Source organism: Equus quagga, chromosome 5 (assembly GCF_021613505.1).
Source record: "Equus quagga isolate Etosha38 chromosome 5, UCLA_HA_Equagga_1.0, whole genome shotgun sequence".
In the NCBI taxonomy this organism is placed as follows: Eukaryota; Metazoa; Chordata; class Mammalia; order Perissodactyla; family Equidae; genus Equus; species Equus quagga.
Window position 1 is genome coordinate 36,042,467 of NC_060271.1, and position 17,578 is coordinate 36,060,044.

The 17,578-nt window shown below is 56.7% G+C and overlaps 1 protein-coding gene across 12 annotated transcripts in view; it reads right to left on the bottom strand.

Annotated features, from left to right (window-relative positions):
• Window positions 1-15,535: 15,535 nt before the first annotated feature.
• The window catches only part of ARHGEF10L (Rho guanine nucleotide exchange factor 10 like), a 152,675-nt gene continuing 150,632 nt past the window's right edge, over window positions 15,536-17,578 (bottom strand). For all 12 annotated transcript variants that reach the window (XM_046660364.1, XM_046660363.1, XM_046660362.1 and 9 more), the window contains one exon: window positions 15,536-16,617. In XM_046660364.1, the coding sequence (XP_046516320.1) occupies window positions 16,079-16,617 (539 nt within the window). In that variant the 3' untranslated portion in view covers window positions 15,536-16,078. The remainder of the gene's footprint in view (window positions 16,618-17,578) is intronic.

Genomic DNA, 17,578 nt, shown 5'->3' on the forward strand with positions numbered 1-17,578 from the left:
GAAGGCCAAGGGGCTGCCAGGACGCCTGCTACAAGAACCTGGCCGAGATAGGAAGAGAAGCAGCCGGCCGACAGGAGAAGCCGGGTGGTGAGGAGGGGCCTGGGCAGTGAGGAGGGGCCTTGAGGGCTCGGGGGTCAGGACGAGAATCAACAAGGAGCCTAGAGGGGGCTGCACGACCTCATTCAAGACTCAAAGTGGCACGGAGGATGCGCTGGGGTGCTCAACATGCCTGTTGGGTGTCACCACAGTTCGTAAGATGAGGGGGACAGGAGAGGAAGGGACAGTGTCCGACAGGCCTGGTCACATCCTGGCTTCAGCCACGTAGGGGCTGTGTTACGAAACTTGGTCTCCCTGAGAATGAATGGCACCACCTGTAAAATGGGGATGACCCTAGACTCCACCTCTCAGGGTCGCGGCAGAGAATGAATGAGACGTTGCGTGAGGTCAGCACTCGCTCAATGGGAGGGAATAGAGTTATGGTGAAGAGGCTCTGATTTTAAGATTCAGTGAACCCAAGGCTCAAAATGGTAAGATTCTAAGTGTTTATGAGTTTGACCCTGACTCTTACTAGATTGTCAGCTCTGTGAGGACAGGGATGTGGTGTGTTAAGTGCATATAGGTGAGCAATGTGTGTGTGTGTGTGCTTGTGTGCGTGTTGGATGAATGAGCGAATGAATGAATGAATGAATTGGCAGGACTGACTGCTCTCTGTCTAGTTGCCCAAACCAGAAACAAGGATGCCACCCCTGACTCTCCCTCACTCCCATCCATCATGCCTCCCAATGGGCAGCTCTCCCATCAGCCTCCCCCCACAGCCCCCCCTGCTCCCCTGGAGCGCTGCTGCCACAGCCCCCTGACTGGCCCCCTCTCCTCTCTTCCCCTCCCATCTTAAAAATCTCATTTACAGAAAGAAAAGAAGTTCATTAACCAAATTGGGGGCATTCTGCCACAGGGCTGAGCCATTATGAGGCACGAAAGAGAGTCTTATCTCAGTCACTCACAGAATTAACCATGGGGAGCTCAGGCTCTGCGGCCGCAGCACGCCCTCCTTGCCAAGAAGTCCCCCGGAGTGTGGAGCCCGTGCCGCAGCAGGGGGACGGAGGAGATGGCCGGGACGGTGGTCACTCCCAGCCCTGGACCGTGGCAGAGCCGGAACCCCACAGCGCCCAGGTCACGCTCTGACGCCCCTCCCCTCCTCACCACAGGACATTCTGAACCCGAGTCCAGCCGCTCCCACCTCATTAAGCAGCCGGCACAGGGCCCCGGGAAACGTCTTAATTAGGTGGCCACACTGGCTCGCGTAAATTAATTTGATAAAGATAATGAAGTTCAGCAGAGCAGAGCTGACCACGTTTCTGAGAGCAGCTGCCCCGAGACCTGAGCTCTAGGAATGAGGATCTGGAGAAGGGGGAAGGGGCCTGGGGGCGGTGGCTCCAGGGCACATGGTCCTTCCCCTGTTATCCTCAGCCCCCATGCACTTCATCCTCTGGAGGCTGAAGGACCCCAGGACCCATCTCGTCCTAGAGATCTCCGGAAACAAGCCGGGTTTCAGTCCTGGCTTTGCCACAGGAGTCAGGTCACCTGGCCTCTGAGAGCATTGGTTTTCTCAGCTGTAAAGTGGGCATGACCGTCCCACCTCCCAGCGCTGATTAAATGAGATAATCCACATAAAGCATTTGGCAATGCCCAGAGTACAGAGTGGTCCTCAATAAATAGCAGGTTATTTTTATTACTAAAATAAAATAATGGAAGACTCCCTCACCGAAACCTGTGTGTCCGTTTGCAAAATGCTTCTTTTGGGTAAACCATTAACTCCTGATTTTCATGAGCCCTGTGGTTCTGGGCCTTCTGCTCCCTTTGGGGTTCAAAGGGTTGAAGAATGTGGTCAAAGTCACACGGCTGGTAAGTAGTAGATGTGGGATTTGAACCGAGTTCTTCTGACCCCAAAGCAAAGCCCTTCCCACTGTCGGGTGGGGAAAATCCCCTTTCTTCCCGCCTGCAGCTGAACTAATAATAAATTTGACACAAGGCCAGATTAGCAGGAGAAAAACCCAGTTTAACACATATGTACTGGAGATCGTAGAGAAATGATGCTCGGACAGTGAACAAAGCAGGCAGTATGTTTTTCTTTTACATAAAGAAACAGTAAATTTGTGAAGCATTGACAGGACAGAGAAACTTAGCTTTGGGGTACATAAATAGTGAGGAATTTAAGCAGAGTTTAGGCTGGAGGTAGTAAATTAGCAAGGCTTGTTTCTGCAGGCTTCTGGGTCCTGAGCTGGGCGATCTGGTGATAAGGATGCGAGGAGAGCATCTTTCCGAGGGGAGATTTATTTCCTGCTTTCTCGGGGAGCAGAGACAGGAGAGTCAGAATGCCCTTTTCACTTCTCAAGTAGCTTTAATTCAAAATAATCAATATGCCATTGTGGGATATTTTGGGGTGGCCTGCCGTGGGCCCCAACACCACCACACCATGCCCTAAGGAAGGGCGGCTGTGTGTGAGCGGGCAGACAAATGGGCTGTCCCAGTGCCCGAAAACATTGGCTAATTCTGCTTCCTTCTGATCCGGATTTGCTTACCAAAGCGGTCGGTTGCCTGGGACACAAACAACCTGAGTTCACACTGGCCACAGTCAGGGGGAGGAAGGAGTGTGGGATGGGGGTCAGGAGACATGGGGTTCTGTCACAGTTCTCTGTGGCATCTCAGCCCGGTCGCATCCCTCTCTGAGCCTCTTTCCCCATCTGTGAAGGTTTCTGACTCTGAACACCTTTCCAGCCCAGTGTGCCCCACGGATCCTCCTCAGAGCCACCCGCCCTCTGCTTTGGGGATGCCTGAAGTTTCTCAGCGTGCACCCTGCATCCCCACACAGTGCCACCCCACGGGGGCCGGGGCCACTGGGCCCACCTGCGCTCCGTCTCCTCACAGAGCAGCAAGAAGGACCAAGGGCAGACCTCAGAGACCCCCTGACTCAACATTGGGCAGTATCGTGGGGACGCAGGCTCCTGAAAACGGAAGTTCTCCTTGCGATGTAAAATCCCCAAGCCGGGATATGTGACAACCGCCCATCAGCAAAGAAGACTAACAACGATAGTGCGAAGCACTTTTCTTCCCTTGCTGCAAATGAGAGCGATGCATTGGGTGTCTAATTAGCAAAATATTAGATAATTGGTGTAATCTGGTACTATTCCCTTTTTGACAGCCTCCGCTGTGCTGTCCCGTTTCAAGCTTGCGCTGCCGGTCATAGCAGCTGATAATTGTAATACTGAAAGTGAAAAATCAAATCAGAGTCATCGGAGGCTCCCATTAAATTGATTTAGGACTGGAAAAATTAATAGGCTTCCCTTGCCTCCCCCCTCCTCCCCTGCCTGGTGTCTGCCTCACTCTGCCCCAGAGCGGAGCCGCCGCAGAGAGAGAGGGGATCTGTGGCTTTCTGAGCCGCTGACCCCACCTCAGTGGGCTCTGTCTCTCGGCCTCCGACCTGCTCCCACCCTGCAAAATGGCCAGGAGCCACTTCCCCTGAAGGCAGTTGTGAGAGTTCAGTAAGAGAATAGAATAAAGCGCCCAGCACCGGGGCCTCAGACAGAGCACCCGTATCTTTTCTTTCCTTTCCCATGAGAACTGAGCCTCCGAGGCAGAGAAGGCACAGCTCATGCTCTTTCTAAGTTTGATAAGGCAAAGAAATGGAGTCAGTGTGATGTGTGTCCCATCAGTTCAAGTGACAGAAATCGACTCAAACCAGCTTAAAGAGAAAAGAACATTTATTGGCTCATGAAACTGGGAAGTCCCAAGGGAGAACTGGCCCAGAGACGCCATGAGCCCAGTTGTGTCACCACACCACATCTTCTGTCCGTGCCTTATCTCCTTCTCTCCCACAGCAGCTGGGACTGCTCCATACTGAGATGACACAGGGAAGGGGGCGGGGAATGTGACCGCAGACAGCTTCTGAGTTTGTGTCCTCCCAGTTCAGCAACCCCGGAAGAAACAGATCTTCTCTCACCCAGTGTCAATATATAAAGCCCAGAGAAGGGCTCTGATTGGTTCATTTTGGGTCACATGCCCATCTCTGGGCCAGTCACTATTGCCAGGGGTGAGACATTATCCTGACCAGGCCTGAGTCCTGCCCCACTGCTGTGACTGAAGGAACAGGGTATTACTATGATTGGCACCCCCACCAGGTAAGCAGGTGAGGGGGCATTCCAAAAGGATGCTCTTACACTGGAAGAACAAGAGGTATGTGGTTATACAAAACAAACCACCCCAGAACTTAGCATCTTAAAGCAACACGCTTTGTTCTGATCACTCATGATTCTGTTGGCTGGGCTCAGTTAGGTGGCTCTTCTCCTCGATGTGATGTCATCTGGATATGCGTCATCTGGGACTTGACCAGGCACCACTGTCCGAGATGGCTCACCGTGTGCATGGTGCCCATGGCCAGGACAGGCTCTCAGCTGGTCTCTGTCTCCATGGGTCCATCCTGGTCATCTCTCCCCAAGGGCGACCAGATTCCCCACCTGGCAGCTCAGGGCCCCCAAAAGCATGAAAGCAGAAATTGCCAGGCCCAGAACTGGCATAGTGTCACTTCCATTATACTCCACTGTTAAAGACCAACTCAGATTTAAGAGGAAGGGAGATAAACTCCACTTCTCAATGGGGGGAAGTGACGAAGCATCTTCACCATCTTCAACTCACCCCAGGAGGGCTGGGCAAACAATGGTGGCAGGTGTGCCACCTGTGGTCCATTCATCTATGAGTTAATTCAAGAGACCCTCGTGAAGGTTCTGCTCCATGCCAGGCCTTGTGCCTGGGGCTGGGGCCAACCTTCCTTCCCCTGAGGGAGCTACCCCACCACCCCCTCCCTGGGGGCAGCCTGTGACTAGGCGTGCACTTGTTGCCATGGAAACCAGGCCATTCTGGTGGCACAGGAGCGCCTAGGGTTCATTCCTTGTGAGGCAATCCCCTGAAATTCAGGAAAAGAAGAGGAGAACTTTCCCTGGGAGGGAGATGCTCAGGGGGCTCCGAGGGGGGGCTCTCTGAGCTGCCAGAGTTTGGATTTCTCACTCTCCCTAACCAGGGCAGAAAGGTTCTGGAACCAAGTTGGCCTATGTTGGAGTCCAGGGCCTCCAAAGACCAGTCATGTGGCCTTGGATGGGTCACTTCAGCTCCCTGCACCTGAGTTTCCTCATCTCTAAAAGGGAGTTGATCATAACCCGGCTCATGAGGCTCTAAGGAGAAAATGGACTAGCACGCATAGAAGTCTAGTGGGGTGCCCGGTACATAGTAGGTACTGCATAATGGGGACCTGAGAGAAGGGCCACCACTCCCCCGTCCATACCTGTTCCACGGTCTGTGCTGGGCAGTCGAGGACACCCTGCCCTGTGGTTTCATCTCAGCTTCTTTGGCTTCCTTGTACCCAGATGCCCAGCGCTCTTTTTCCCCCCTCAGTCCTGAGCAGCACCGGGGAGGGCTGGCCGCGGGTCCCTCCTGGGTCTGACCATCCCGTGGAGACCACTGGCCCCTCTGATCTCCTTCCTCCCTGCCTGTGTGGTTCAGGCCAGCTTGGACTCGACACACTTATTTCATTTTACGTGTATGGAGTTCGGGCCTCTTGAACCTCACATCCAGAGAAACATGCAAATGGATGCAAATGAGTCCCTGATTTATACAAAACAGCATGCAAATACATGTCTCTGGATTTGCCAAAGGAAAAGCTTTGGTCACCTAATTTAGCAGAAATAACAGGGGGAGAAGATTGTGTTTGTCTGTCGGAGTTAGGTTCAGGCTGGAAAAACCTCCCGAGACCTTCCGGAACGGAGCTGAGGGATCCCTGGCCACCCTGGGCCACAGCCTCCCAATCCCTGGGAGCAGGAGCCCCAGCCCTGGGTTTGCCAACAGAGTCCAGCTCCACAGTGGCGCCCAAGCCCCTGCAGCTGAGCACACTGATCTCCTTTCCCTCCAGATGGGACCCTGGAAAAGCATGCTCCTCAGCCCCCCCCCCCCCCACATACAGCCATGTGCTCACTGCTGGTCAGGCTTGTCACTAATACCATCATCGTTAAAAAGAGCTAACACAGAGTGAGCAGACGCTGTGCTGAGCACTTTACACAGATCAGCTCCTTTACTCCTGCTAGCAGCCTGGGATAAGAAACTGTTCTCACCATCTTACTGCAGGAGAAACTGAGGCCAGCGAGTGGGAGACTCCACATCTGTGAGACCCCCAAAACCAGCATTCTCTTGCCTACACATTGGGTCTCCAAGAACCTTCTCTTTTCAAGCCTGGGCTGCCCACGAGGCTGGCAGCTCAGCTCCAGGAAGGCCGGGACAATGTCTGCTCATGCGCTGCCCTGGCCCCAGAGCCCCGGCCGGAGCCTTGCACGCAGCCGCCAGCGGCAGACACCTGCTTATTGAACGAAGCCTACTCTGGGGTGCCGCTTGCTCAAACACGAGCATGTTTTCGGCAAATTCACACTGCCTATTTTCTGGACCCGTTAAAAGGCCCCCAGGGGGATAGCTACCCCACAGTGTGGTGTCTACTGCACTTTGCCCTTATTTTCCCAAAATGCTTGGGGAGTGGCGCCGGCATTTGTGTGTCCTAAGTCAATAGAACTAAGAGAAGTTTCTGCACAGACTGCTGGGTTCTCCAGCTGGCTGAGGCAGAGCTGCGCCTCTCTAAAGAAAGGGCTACGGGCTTCGCCACATGCCTGTTGAACGTTCTACAGAGGAGCGTCTCGGATGCAGACACCTGGCAGGGCTCCTGCGTGAGTCGATAATCATCGAGTTAATGAGGGCTCACAATGGGCCGGGAGCTGCTCTGAGCATTTTACATGAATTAACTCATTTCATCCCCAAAACAGCCCAGGCAGGCAGTGCTATTCATATCCCCCAGTTCTAGAAGGGGAAACCGAGGCTAAGGGTTTGCAAACCTTCTGTGGCTTATTATTGGCACTGAGGCACCTGTTCTCACACGGGGTCGTCGGGCAGCAGAGCGGACTGGGCGGGGCTGGGAAATGGGCCTCCTTTTACAGCCCAGAATAGGGGCGGCAGGGGGTGCAGGGTTAAGGGTAAGGGGTCTTCTGTGCTGTGTGACCCTGGGCAAGTGACTTCACCTCCCTGAGCCCAGTTTCCTCATCTGTACAGTGAGGATGATAATAGAACCTCCTCTGGGGGTGGTTGTGACGGTTCACTGCGATCAAGGTTACAGTGCACTTAACATGGGGCTGGAACGGCAGGACTCGGGCTCACAGGGGTGTGTGGGGACCTGTGGATCACAGGCACACCAGGGACAGAGCCAAAACTCGGAGCGCATCTCCCGACTCAATGACCCGCGCCCTCCCACCATGCAGCTGCCCATCTGTCGGGACTGGCTTCCAGAACTCGTGCATGGGCACCTGCAGGAATCTGTCCCTGCAGAGGAGGGGCCGCTGTCCACCTCGGGGATGGAGCCCATGGTGACCGCGCTTCCCGCCAGAAGAGGGTTTGTGGTTTCTGTTGATGTGAAAAGATGACAGGAGACAGCTCAGGCAGTCGTATTAATTTTCCCCTATTTACACGTTCTTGCTATTTGCTGTTTCCCCAGGAAAGTGTAAATGAGGAGTTTAGAGTATTCGGTGGCGCTGTAATTAGGTGCACGTTGTTAAAAAGTTTCTGTGTGTGTCTTGTTATCAGGTCTCTTCACTGTCAAGGGGCCTGCCTCCCCTCTCAGACTGGGAGCTCATGGAGGGCAGAGGATTTATCTCCTGCTTCAGCCCAGGAGTCTCCACCATCTGACTGGAGAATCCTCTGAGAATAGGAATAGACGTCCCCCGTCAGACTAGGGTTTCCTCCTGGGCAGAAACTCTATCTTCCCATCACACTGGCAGATCTGAGCTGAGCGGGTCTTCCCCATCAGATTGGGGTTCCCTGGGGCAGGCCCATGTCTCCCTATCACTAGCAGCTTCCTCCATCAAACTGGGTGAGGAGGCTGTGATTCCTCCATCAGACTGGGAGCTCCCCAAGAGCAAGGACCTCTCCCCCATCAGACGGGGAACATTCCAGGTCAGTGGCTCTGCCTCACCCGCTAGACTGGTAGGGTCAGTGCTGCTCGTGTCCCCATGTCCTGTGGCTGAAGCTCAGACTCTATCCCGTGTAGCCACCACCTGCATGAACACACACACACATGCTTTGCAGGCTAAAGAAAGCAGGCATCGGGCCCACAAGAATGCAGGCTTCCGAGGCTCTCTGACCTCCATGGAACCATGGGGCAGCTCCTTGGCTTATGTGTGTGTGTGCTGGGCTGTCACAGGATCACACAACACACGTTGGTGGCAGGAGGGCTGGTTCCCCTCCGACAGGCAGAAAGCCTGTGCTCGGGAGCCTGATGTGGTTCTGGCTGCAGGGAGGCACGCTGGGGTCTCCTCCCAGGCCCAGGGTTTGGAAACAGGCCAGGCCAGCTTGGGCCAGAACCCAGCCCCAGCCCCTCCCAGAACGAGACCCTCCAGGACTGCAGGCCTCTCCCGCCCCCGCCGTCCTTGTCCCACTCCCCAGGCTGTGTGCTCTGCAAGTTACTGCACCCTCGGAGCCTTCATTTCTTCATCTGCCTCCCTTTCTGGTTAGTTTTGAGGATTCACTGAAATACTGCTTGTAGGAAGAGCAGCAGGACTAGAAGACATAGCAGTAAGCGTAATAACTTATACCTAATACCCACTGAGCGCTCACAGCCACCTGGCCAGGAAGGCGTGGTCAGCCCATACGTTCAGCTGAGGACGTGGGAGCAAGGAAGGTTGTCACTTGTCTCAGGCCACCCAGAGCAGGTGAGGGAGCCAAGACACAAACCCACGTCTGCATCGCTCCAAAGCCCTCATCTACTGCGCCACACCTCACCGCCTCCAGGAAGCCTTCCTCGGTTGAGTCTCCTTGGCCCCAGCATCTGGCTTGCTGGGCTGTACATACCATGAGGACAGGGACAATCTCATATGCCCAGTGACTCTACCCCAGTGCAAAGGTGCTCAGTTGTGTAGTGGGGTGATTGAGATATGAGCCCGAGGTTTATTTTCATTTCTCCATATATCTTGATGAGCCGGCCTCTCCCTGACCCCCGCTCCACTGGGTCAATGCCAGCTAGCACGTGCATGTGCGTGTGTTGCAAGGGGGGAGCGCTATGGGCTGAATGTTTGTGTCTCCCCAAGTTCATGTGTTGAGGCCCTCCCCGCAATGTGATGGTATTTGGAGGTGGGGCCTTCAGGAGGTGACTGGGTCACAAGGGTGGGGGCCTCCTCATGGGATTAGTGCCCTTATAAGAAGAGGAAGAGAGCAGAGCTTCATCTCTCCGTCCTTCCAGGACGTGGCCAGAAGGCGGCCATCTGCAAGCGAGGAAGAGAGCGCTCACCAGACGCCGAATCAGCTGGCACTGTCTCCTCGGACTTCCCAGCCTCTGGGACTGTGAGAAACTAACTGATTGAGCCCCTCAGACTATGGTGTTTTGTACAGCAGCCCAAGCTGACTGAGATGGGGGGATACCCCCTAGAGTGAACAACCAGCTTTGAGTTCCGAATTAGATATTTTTGTGTCCATAGCAAGACTATCCTCTGGAAAGCCTGGCTTGGTTGTGAAGAGAACAATTTAAAATTATGAAAGCCGCAGCCCGTTCTCCTGGGCACTCACTATGCAGTGCAGGCAGTACACGGGGTATCAGGCTCTCCGCCTGAGGTCTTTTCTCCGCCTGAGGTCTTCTCTCCGCCTGAGGTCCTCTCTGGCTGACCAGCAAGGCAGGCTGGAGTGCCTGGAACTAATGCCTCTGGGAGCGGCCCCAACCAGGGACACTCCTGATGGGAGTCGGGGACAAACGCCCCAGTGTGCTCAGCCCGCAGCCGCGGTGACTCTGTGCCATGCTCTCATGGTCTCCAGGAGCTGCCCGAGGTCACCTGCTCAAGAACGTGTGCCATCCTGGCTTCTTGCCCTTCCCTGTCTCATGTCGCCTATCAGTGTTCCTGGCCTCGCCTCTCTAATAAATGACTCTAATCAAAACCCTTATCTCAGGATCTGCTTCTGGGGGACCCTCCTGTTACGAAACAAGAGCGAAGCTCCATGCCTGAGCAGACTCCTACGGGCTGCAGGGAGCTTTGCCCAGGTGGGAAATCCCATTTTAAGCAGCGAGTTGGAAACAGGACAGACCGAAAGGGACAAGCCCGAGGTGGGACTCGACCAGGGCTCCGGCGGAAGGAAGTGGCACCCCACACACACCTTGGGCATCACAAGTCCAGGAGGAGGCCGAATCGTTGAGGGGAGACTGAGAGCCATGGGCAGGGATCTGTGTCCCCAACACACCCACCAGCGTGGGACAGCGCAGGGCCGGGAGGGCAGAGGAGAGGAGGGTGTGGACCTGCGGGTCTGAGAGGCCCCAGGTGGTGAGTTTCCTGGAGGCAAGGGGCAGGGAAGGGCTGGAGCCCTGCTGGCCCCAGGGGAGACCTGAGGTCAAGCTGAGGAGGGCGCGGAGGAGAGGAGCCCCGAGACCCGGGGCGGTTGAGGTCCACATGCACAGTTGCATGACACCAGCCTGACACCCAAGGACAGGACAGACCACCATGGCAGGAGGCCCAGGTGAAGGAGACCAGCCAGGGACCAGAGCAGAGTACACATATCCCCACGCCCACCGTGCGGACACCTGGTCCCCTGCCACCACCCCTTATCCTATTAGCATCCCCTGGGCCCAGATGCCAGGAGGGGGTCGGGAGGGAAGGAAGAGGAAGGACATAAGCCGAAAGGACTGTTCTTCCCCTAAACAGAGTTAGCCCCAAAGAAGCAGCTTAAGCCTCAGAAATGACCGCGTCACCTTTCAATAGGAGCAGGTCTTTTGTGCCATGGGGTCTCCAGACTGAAATGAGACCGGGTGCTGGAAAACAGACCGAGTCCCATCCCCGTGAGCCCCAGCCGTGATGGCCAAATCCCACCTCCCACGGGCAGTAGCCGGCTTCCAAGGGCTGGGCTCCGAGGCTGGGGGACCACCAGGATGCAGGATGAGGGTGGCCCCGGGCTCTCTCCCACCCTTGGAGTCCATGGTCTGGGGCTGAGTGCCCATGGGACAACCTCCACCTTCCTCTGAGACATGGGGGCATGGGGTCTCCCCTCCCCGGCCCTGAGCACAGAGATGGGACAGAGGCCTTTGCCAGCCACCTGGCAGCAGGATGGGGACAACAGGCTGGGTTGCCCACTAGTCGGGGGTGAGCAGCCTGCCATCAGCCCGAGACTCCCAGTCCGCAGCTGCGCAGAATCCCACCTGCGAGACGGGTCTGGCTCGAAGCTGCCTCCTGACAAGCAGCTTGTCTAAGTCTGTGCCTGCTCATCAGGGTGAAGAAAGAGAGGCTCTCCATCTCGGGCAAGGGAGAAGGGATGAAGGCACGTAGGCTAATAAACCTGGGGCCCTCTGAGCTGTGGCATCCGTGCCTATCACTCTCTCTACCCAACCACAGGAGCCCGGAGAATCACCCAGCCCCTGGGCCTCAGAGCCTCGCCCGGACCCTGCTGCTCCATGCTCTCCTTCCAGACCAGTAGGCTCTTGGCCTCCTGTTCTATCTTGAACCCACTCCCACCAAGCTGTTACCCCACCACTCTGCCCAGATTCCTCTTGTCAAGGTCACAAACGGGCTCCATGTGGCTAAATCCAAGGTCAGCTCTCGTCCTGCTGTCTCCACAGCATCCGACACGGAAGACGCCTCCCTCTGCCTTCCACACTCTCCACGTGGCTCCCAGGACGCCGCGCCCTCTTGGTTTTCCGCCTTCATCCCAGGACACGCTTCTCAGGTCCCCTTAGCTCCCTGTGCATCTCCCAGACCTGAGTCTGCCTCCCTGTGCTCAGGTCCCAGCTCCTCCGTCTCCTCCACCACCCTGGGCTCGAAGCTCAGAGTCACCGTGCTCCCTGCATCTCCGCTCACACGTTCAAAGGCAGCTCAAAGGTGTTGTGCCCCAATTTCTGGTCTTCCCCTAGAAACCGGCCTGCCCCTCCCACAGCCTCCACCTCAGTCAGTGGCAGCTCTGTCCTTGCAGTGGCTCAGGCCAGACACCTCAGGGTCATCCTTGACTTCTCAGCTCCTCCATCAGCAAACCCTGCGGGCTCCAGCATCAGAATCCATCCATCACCTCCGCCACGTCCACCTTGGTCCCAGCCGCCAGCCTCTCGCACCGGGATTACTGCAACAGCGTCCTCAGGGGTCTCCTGGCCCCCTCACTCCACTCTCGCCCCCACGGATTATCCTCAATTTAGCAGCCAAAAGGGATTGTTGGAAAACCAAACACAGATGGTGTCACTCGTCTGCTCAGAACCCTCCGATGACTTCCCACGTCTCCAGGGAAAATCAAAGTCCCTCCATGACCCGAGCTGGGAACCAGGACCCTCTCCCACTGCGCCCCTCACTCCCTCCGCTCCAGCCACACTCCTGCCTCGCCACTTTGCACTTGCTGTTCCTTCCGCCTGGAATGTTCCATAGCCCGATGCCTGCTCCTCCCTCAGGTCTTTGCTCAAGTGTCACCTCCTCAGTAAGACCTCCTTGGACCCCCGTTTAACATCACAAGCCCCCTCCCGGCACTTTCCACCTCCCATTCTCTGTGTTCTCTCTCCAAAGCACAAACATCATCTGACGTGTTTGACTTATTTATCGTCTGTCCCCTCTGCACCCCCCAGGAGAATGGGGGGCAGGGTGTGTGCAGTGTCTTCTTGACCAGTCTACGCAGTGCCTACTGGAACCAGGTCTTGGCACATAGTAGGCTTTCAGTCAATACCGAATTAATGACACTCAGTTTCCACAGCAAAGACTGTTTATTATCCCCTCTCTGAGACACAGAGAGGTTAGGCCACCCGTCTGATGTCACACAGCTGGTAAGCGGGGAAAGCACAGTTGGAACTCGGGTCTATTTGTCTCCAAAGACGCACTTTTGGAGGCAGAATAGCATGCGGGCTAAGAGTCTGACTCGAGTGGCAGACAGACCTCAGTCTTGGCCCTGACACTCCCTCAGAGAGTCAACTTCCCTGAGCCTTGATCCCTCACAAGGCAGAATGAGGCAGACAAAGCAGCTACTTGAGAGCAGGGTGAGCGTGAAGCGAGCTGACGCACCCCAGTGCTCGTGGTTAGTGTTACTCTCATCAGTGGTGGTTATTGGTACTCTGATCACTATCTCCAGTGAGGGCTCCTCTCACACGCTAGGCACGTCCCCCATGTGTCTCGGGAGCCGTTTTTCCGATGCCCAGACCCTCCCTCACTCTGCTGTCGGAGCCTGGGGGGGATGAGCTGTTGACTGATATGATAATTTCACCGTAGATGCCAAGTCAGTCATTTTCTCAGTGTCGGATTTCATGGGCCCCATTAGATCTACGGTCCCCCTCGGCTGAGCGATCTGCAGGTCTGGGATCTAGCAGACGCGCAGTGCTCTCAGAAGCCAACTCCTGCACCAAAGGGGGCACTTCACAACAGGGACCGTCTGCCTCCGTCGTTTGGAACAAGGCAGGCTCCGACCACGTAAGGAGAAATCACAGAGCTGCCGTCGGAGGACCCTTCCAGGTGCTTTCCGTGGACTTGTTGCCTCTCGTCCTCAGCAATTCTGCAAGGCGTCATCGTGCCCACTTCGGAGATGAGGAAACCGAGGCCTGGAGGTGAAGGGACGCCCTGGAAGACCCACGGCAGGGCTTCGGCGGAGTTGGACCTAAACGCAGCTCAGCGGGATCCTGGACTCCAGGCTGCTCGTGGTCCTCAGCGGCCTCTCCTCGCCACTCACCGCCCCAGGAAAAGTCTTCACTGATGGGATAACGCACCCCACCCCGGGACCCCCACCCCGCCGGGGCGTGCAGGAATCAACCTGAGCACTGCGTCCCTCTTGTGCTTGGAAAGGACCCTCCTCTCCACGCGAGGGGGGCGGGACAGTGGCGAGTCTCCCTTTGATACAAAATGGGAAACCGAGGCCCAGAGGAGATGGGTTCATCCGGAACGGAATGCAGTTGTCCGTGTCCAGGGCCGTGGTTCCTGCCGCTGCCCCCTCCTCCTCCTCCTCCCGGGGACTCAGCTGGACCCCCTGCCCTTGGGGAATAAGCCGCCTCTGCACACCCTGCCTTTGCACAGGCCGTTCCCTCCGCGAGGCCCTTCCGCCTTTCTCTGGAGCACCTTCACCTCCCCAAGCCCTGGCCCGCTGGCACTGTCTACCCTTCCCTCTAGCCATGTACTTCCTGGGGGCAGGGATGGCCGCCTCACTCACCTCCACGGCCCAGCAACTAACATGGTGCCTGGAGAAGAAAGGAGCTCGAGGGGTTTGGGAAAGGAGTGAGTGAGCCAGCGAGCCCGCCAGCAGGCGGGATCCCACCAGGCGGTTAGAAGGGGCTGAAATGTCCTCCAGGGTGGCTCTTCCCGCTGGGGTCCCGGAGCATCATGCAGCAGCTCACGGAGCCGGAACCATGCGGCCGGTCCAGCTGAGGTTTGCCTCCCATCTCCGCCGAGCTCCGCTTTCCTTCTGCCTGCAACCTGGTGCTGCTGCCGCTAAGTGTGGAAGGGAGGACAGACGGCTGGGTGGACAGACGCACAGATGGATGACAGGGAGGCGGATGGATGAGAAGACGGAGAAAACACTTCCCTTTTGGGTTGTGGGTTTTGGTTTTGGTTATTTCCCTGCAGGCAGCTCTGGGAATCTAAGGATAGAGACTGAGCCGGAAGAGGGAAGCCAGGGCCCAGGCAGCGCCAGCCGCCAATCCCGCCCCACAGCCTGGGCTCTGCTCCCACCATCTGGAACTCACCCCTGCCTCCCTCAGACCCAGGACCTCAGCCCCCTCCCCGCCTCACTCTGTTGCCCACAGCAACTGCCCCAGACCCCCACCCTCCACATGGGGAAGCCCTTCAGCTTCCTTCCCTCCCAGGCTGGCACTGACGCCAAGGCCTCCTGCCTCCATACCCTTCCAGAGCGGGGCCCAGCCTCTTCTTCAATAAACCTTCAGGAGGGAGGCTCCCAAGAGCCCCTTCTCGAGCAGAACTTTCTCGGATGACGGAAACAGTCATATCCACGTTGTCCGGTATGGTCGGCTCTCACCCCCTGGGCTCTTCAAGCCACACTAGAAATGTGCCTAATGGGACTGAGAACTGGATTTGTCATTTTATTTCCTTTTAATTAATTAAAAAATTAAATAGCGCTGGCTGGCCTGGTGGCATAGTGGTTAGGTTCACGCACTTTGTCAGGGGCTGGGGTTCACTGATTTGGATCCTGGGTGCAGACCTACACACTGCTCATCGAGCCATGCTGTGGCAGCATCCCACATACAAAATAGAGGAAGACTGGCATGGACGTTAGCTTGGGGACAATCTTCCTCAGCACACACACACAAAAAATTTAAATCCCCGCATGTGCCAATGGTGACCACACTGGACAGCAGAGTTCTAGGACCTGTTCTTGTGGCAGCACCTTCCTGGTGCCTGGCTGCCATCCTTCTTGCTGAGGGCCATGTCACTTCTGGTTCCAGAACAATCCCTCTCTAGTCACAGCTGCTCTCTGTCTCTTCCTTATCACATCTCAAGAAAAAGAACCCCGATCCAAGTACTGACATTATTCTTGCCTTTTATTCCAGCATCTCCCAGAGCTCCAATATGTACAGACTTTATTTATACACATATAATGTACACCATATATACGTATTTATATATATTCACACACCAGCCCACACGCTCTCACACACTCACATACACGCCCTGCCGGGAGGGGCACATGGCCACCTCTGAGCCCTGCTCGGGCCTGGACGAGAGGCGCTGGGCTTGCCAGGCTGTTGTGAGGTTTTGTGTGTTTTTGCTTTTAAAAAGAAGGCCATTTCCTCCAGAGGTGTCTTCCCTCTCCCCAAGCCCAAAAGCCCTCCCCCAAAACACTCTGAAAAATAATTTTTTTTAAAAAGGGAAGAGGTTTTCCTCTGTTCTGCCAAGGTAGTTACCAGACATCCAGGCTCATCTGTACATCCCCGTGCAGGTCCCTGGAAGGCCATTCCACCAGGCCCTCCTCAGGGGACCCCAGACGGCCAGAAGGGCCCACAGCAGGCAGAGAGCCGGCCCGGCTGTGGCCAGGCCTGCAGCTGTGCACCCCGGGCGGGGGGCTATAGCGTCAAGGGCACCTGCCAGATGAGGAGGGTGCTGTCCGTCTCCCCACACGGCGCCAGCCTCCCACTGCCACCCGGGGCGCTGCCAAAGTTGCGGTAGCCCTGCCCGCCAGAGATGATGGCCACTGAGCAGATCTCCTTGCGGTGGGCATCGCGGGCACAGGGCCGGCTGCGGACCCAGACGTCGGGGTCATCGGCCATCTCGTAGATGGAGCCGTCCTCTTCGCTGTGCTCCAGGGCTGAGCTGTCAGCGGGCGCCGGCTCCCGCACCGAGAGCAGCGGGCCGGGGAGGTGGGCCGTGGAGCGCAGGCGGTACTGCAGAAGGATGCCCTTCTTGCGGGTCAACTCGCGGGCCACAGGGCTCGAGGGCACGGGCACTGGCTCAGGAGCCTGCCCATCTGGCTTGTCCTCCTCAGGCCGCGGGCCCTCAGCCTCCTCCTGGTCACTCCGCAGGATGTCAGGGGCTAAAATGCTGGTAGCCACAGCCAGGAAGGCCACAGGTCCACAGTGACCATTGAGGGAGACCATGCCTTTCCCTGCAAGAATGGGGCAGGGAGAAGGGGCCCGAAGGCCCAGAGCATTAAGGGAGGCACCCACACATCTCTGTTGGAGAACTTTCTGGGTTTTTTTTTTTTTTTTTTGGTAAGTCTGCTAGAACCTCCAGACGCCTTGGGTGTGGGGAGGGCTCTGCTGGCCTCCAGGGTTACTTTCTCCCGACAAGTGAGGCTGGAAAGCGGGAAGGGCCTTATAAACCAGGTGGGGGAAGCTCAGTGGGGAAGCACCTGCAGCTCCCAGTCTGAGCATCCTCATGCCCCCGAGCCGCTGCCCCAGCCGTCGCCTCCACCCAGAGAGCCTTTCCCACCCACCTGATTCGGCAGCCCAGCCTCTGAAGCCGAGCTCAAGCTCCTCCACAGCGCATCCTTCTTGAATTCACCCATGGGAGCTGATCACTCCTGTCTCTGTGCCTTACGGTCCCTGGGACACCCGCCCTCACAGCACCTGCCACCCTGGACTACAGCTGCCCCACCAGACTGTCTGTCGGCTTTTAGGGGCAGGGTCTCTGCCCGACGCATCCCTGCATCCCCAGGACTGAGACTGGCATGAACACGATGACCTATGTGATGAAACCAGGAAATCTCGGATTTAGGAAGAGAATCTCCTTGAGCAGAGAACTCAAGATCCAGCCGGGGCTGCTCTGCCCTCAGGGCTTCTCCCTCCCGCTCCCCCACCCCCCAGCCCCCACCATGCTCTCCCGCAGGCAGCAGCTGCAGGAGGCTGCTTCATCACCACCCTGGGGCAGAGGCAGAGTCGGGAGGGGAGGGCCAGGTTCCGGGGTCTTCCCGAACCCGGCCCTTGTTCTCCTGGGCCCAGTGCAGCAGGGCAGGGCACAGCCTCCAATCCATGCAGACCCCTGTGGGCATGGGCTCTATCCCCAGGAGCCCTCAGTTATTTCCGTCTCTGGAGCCTGGACGTTTTGAAGCTGCTATGGGAGGGAGC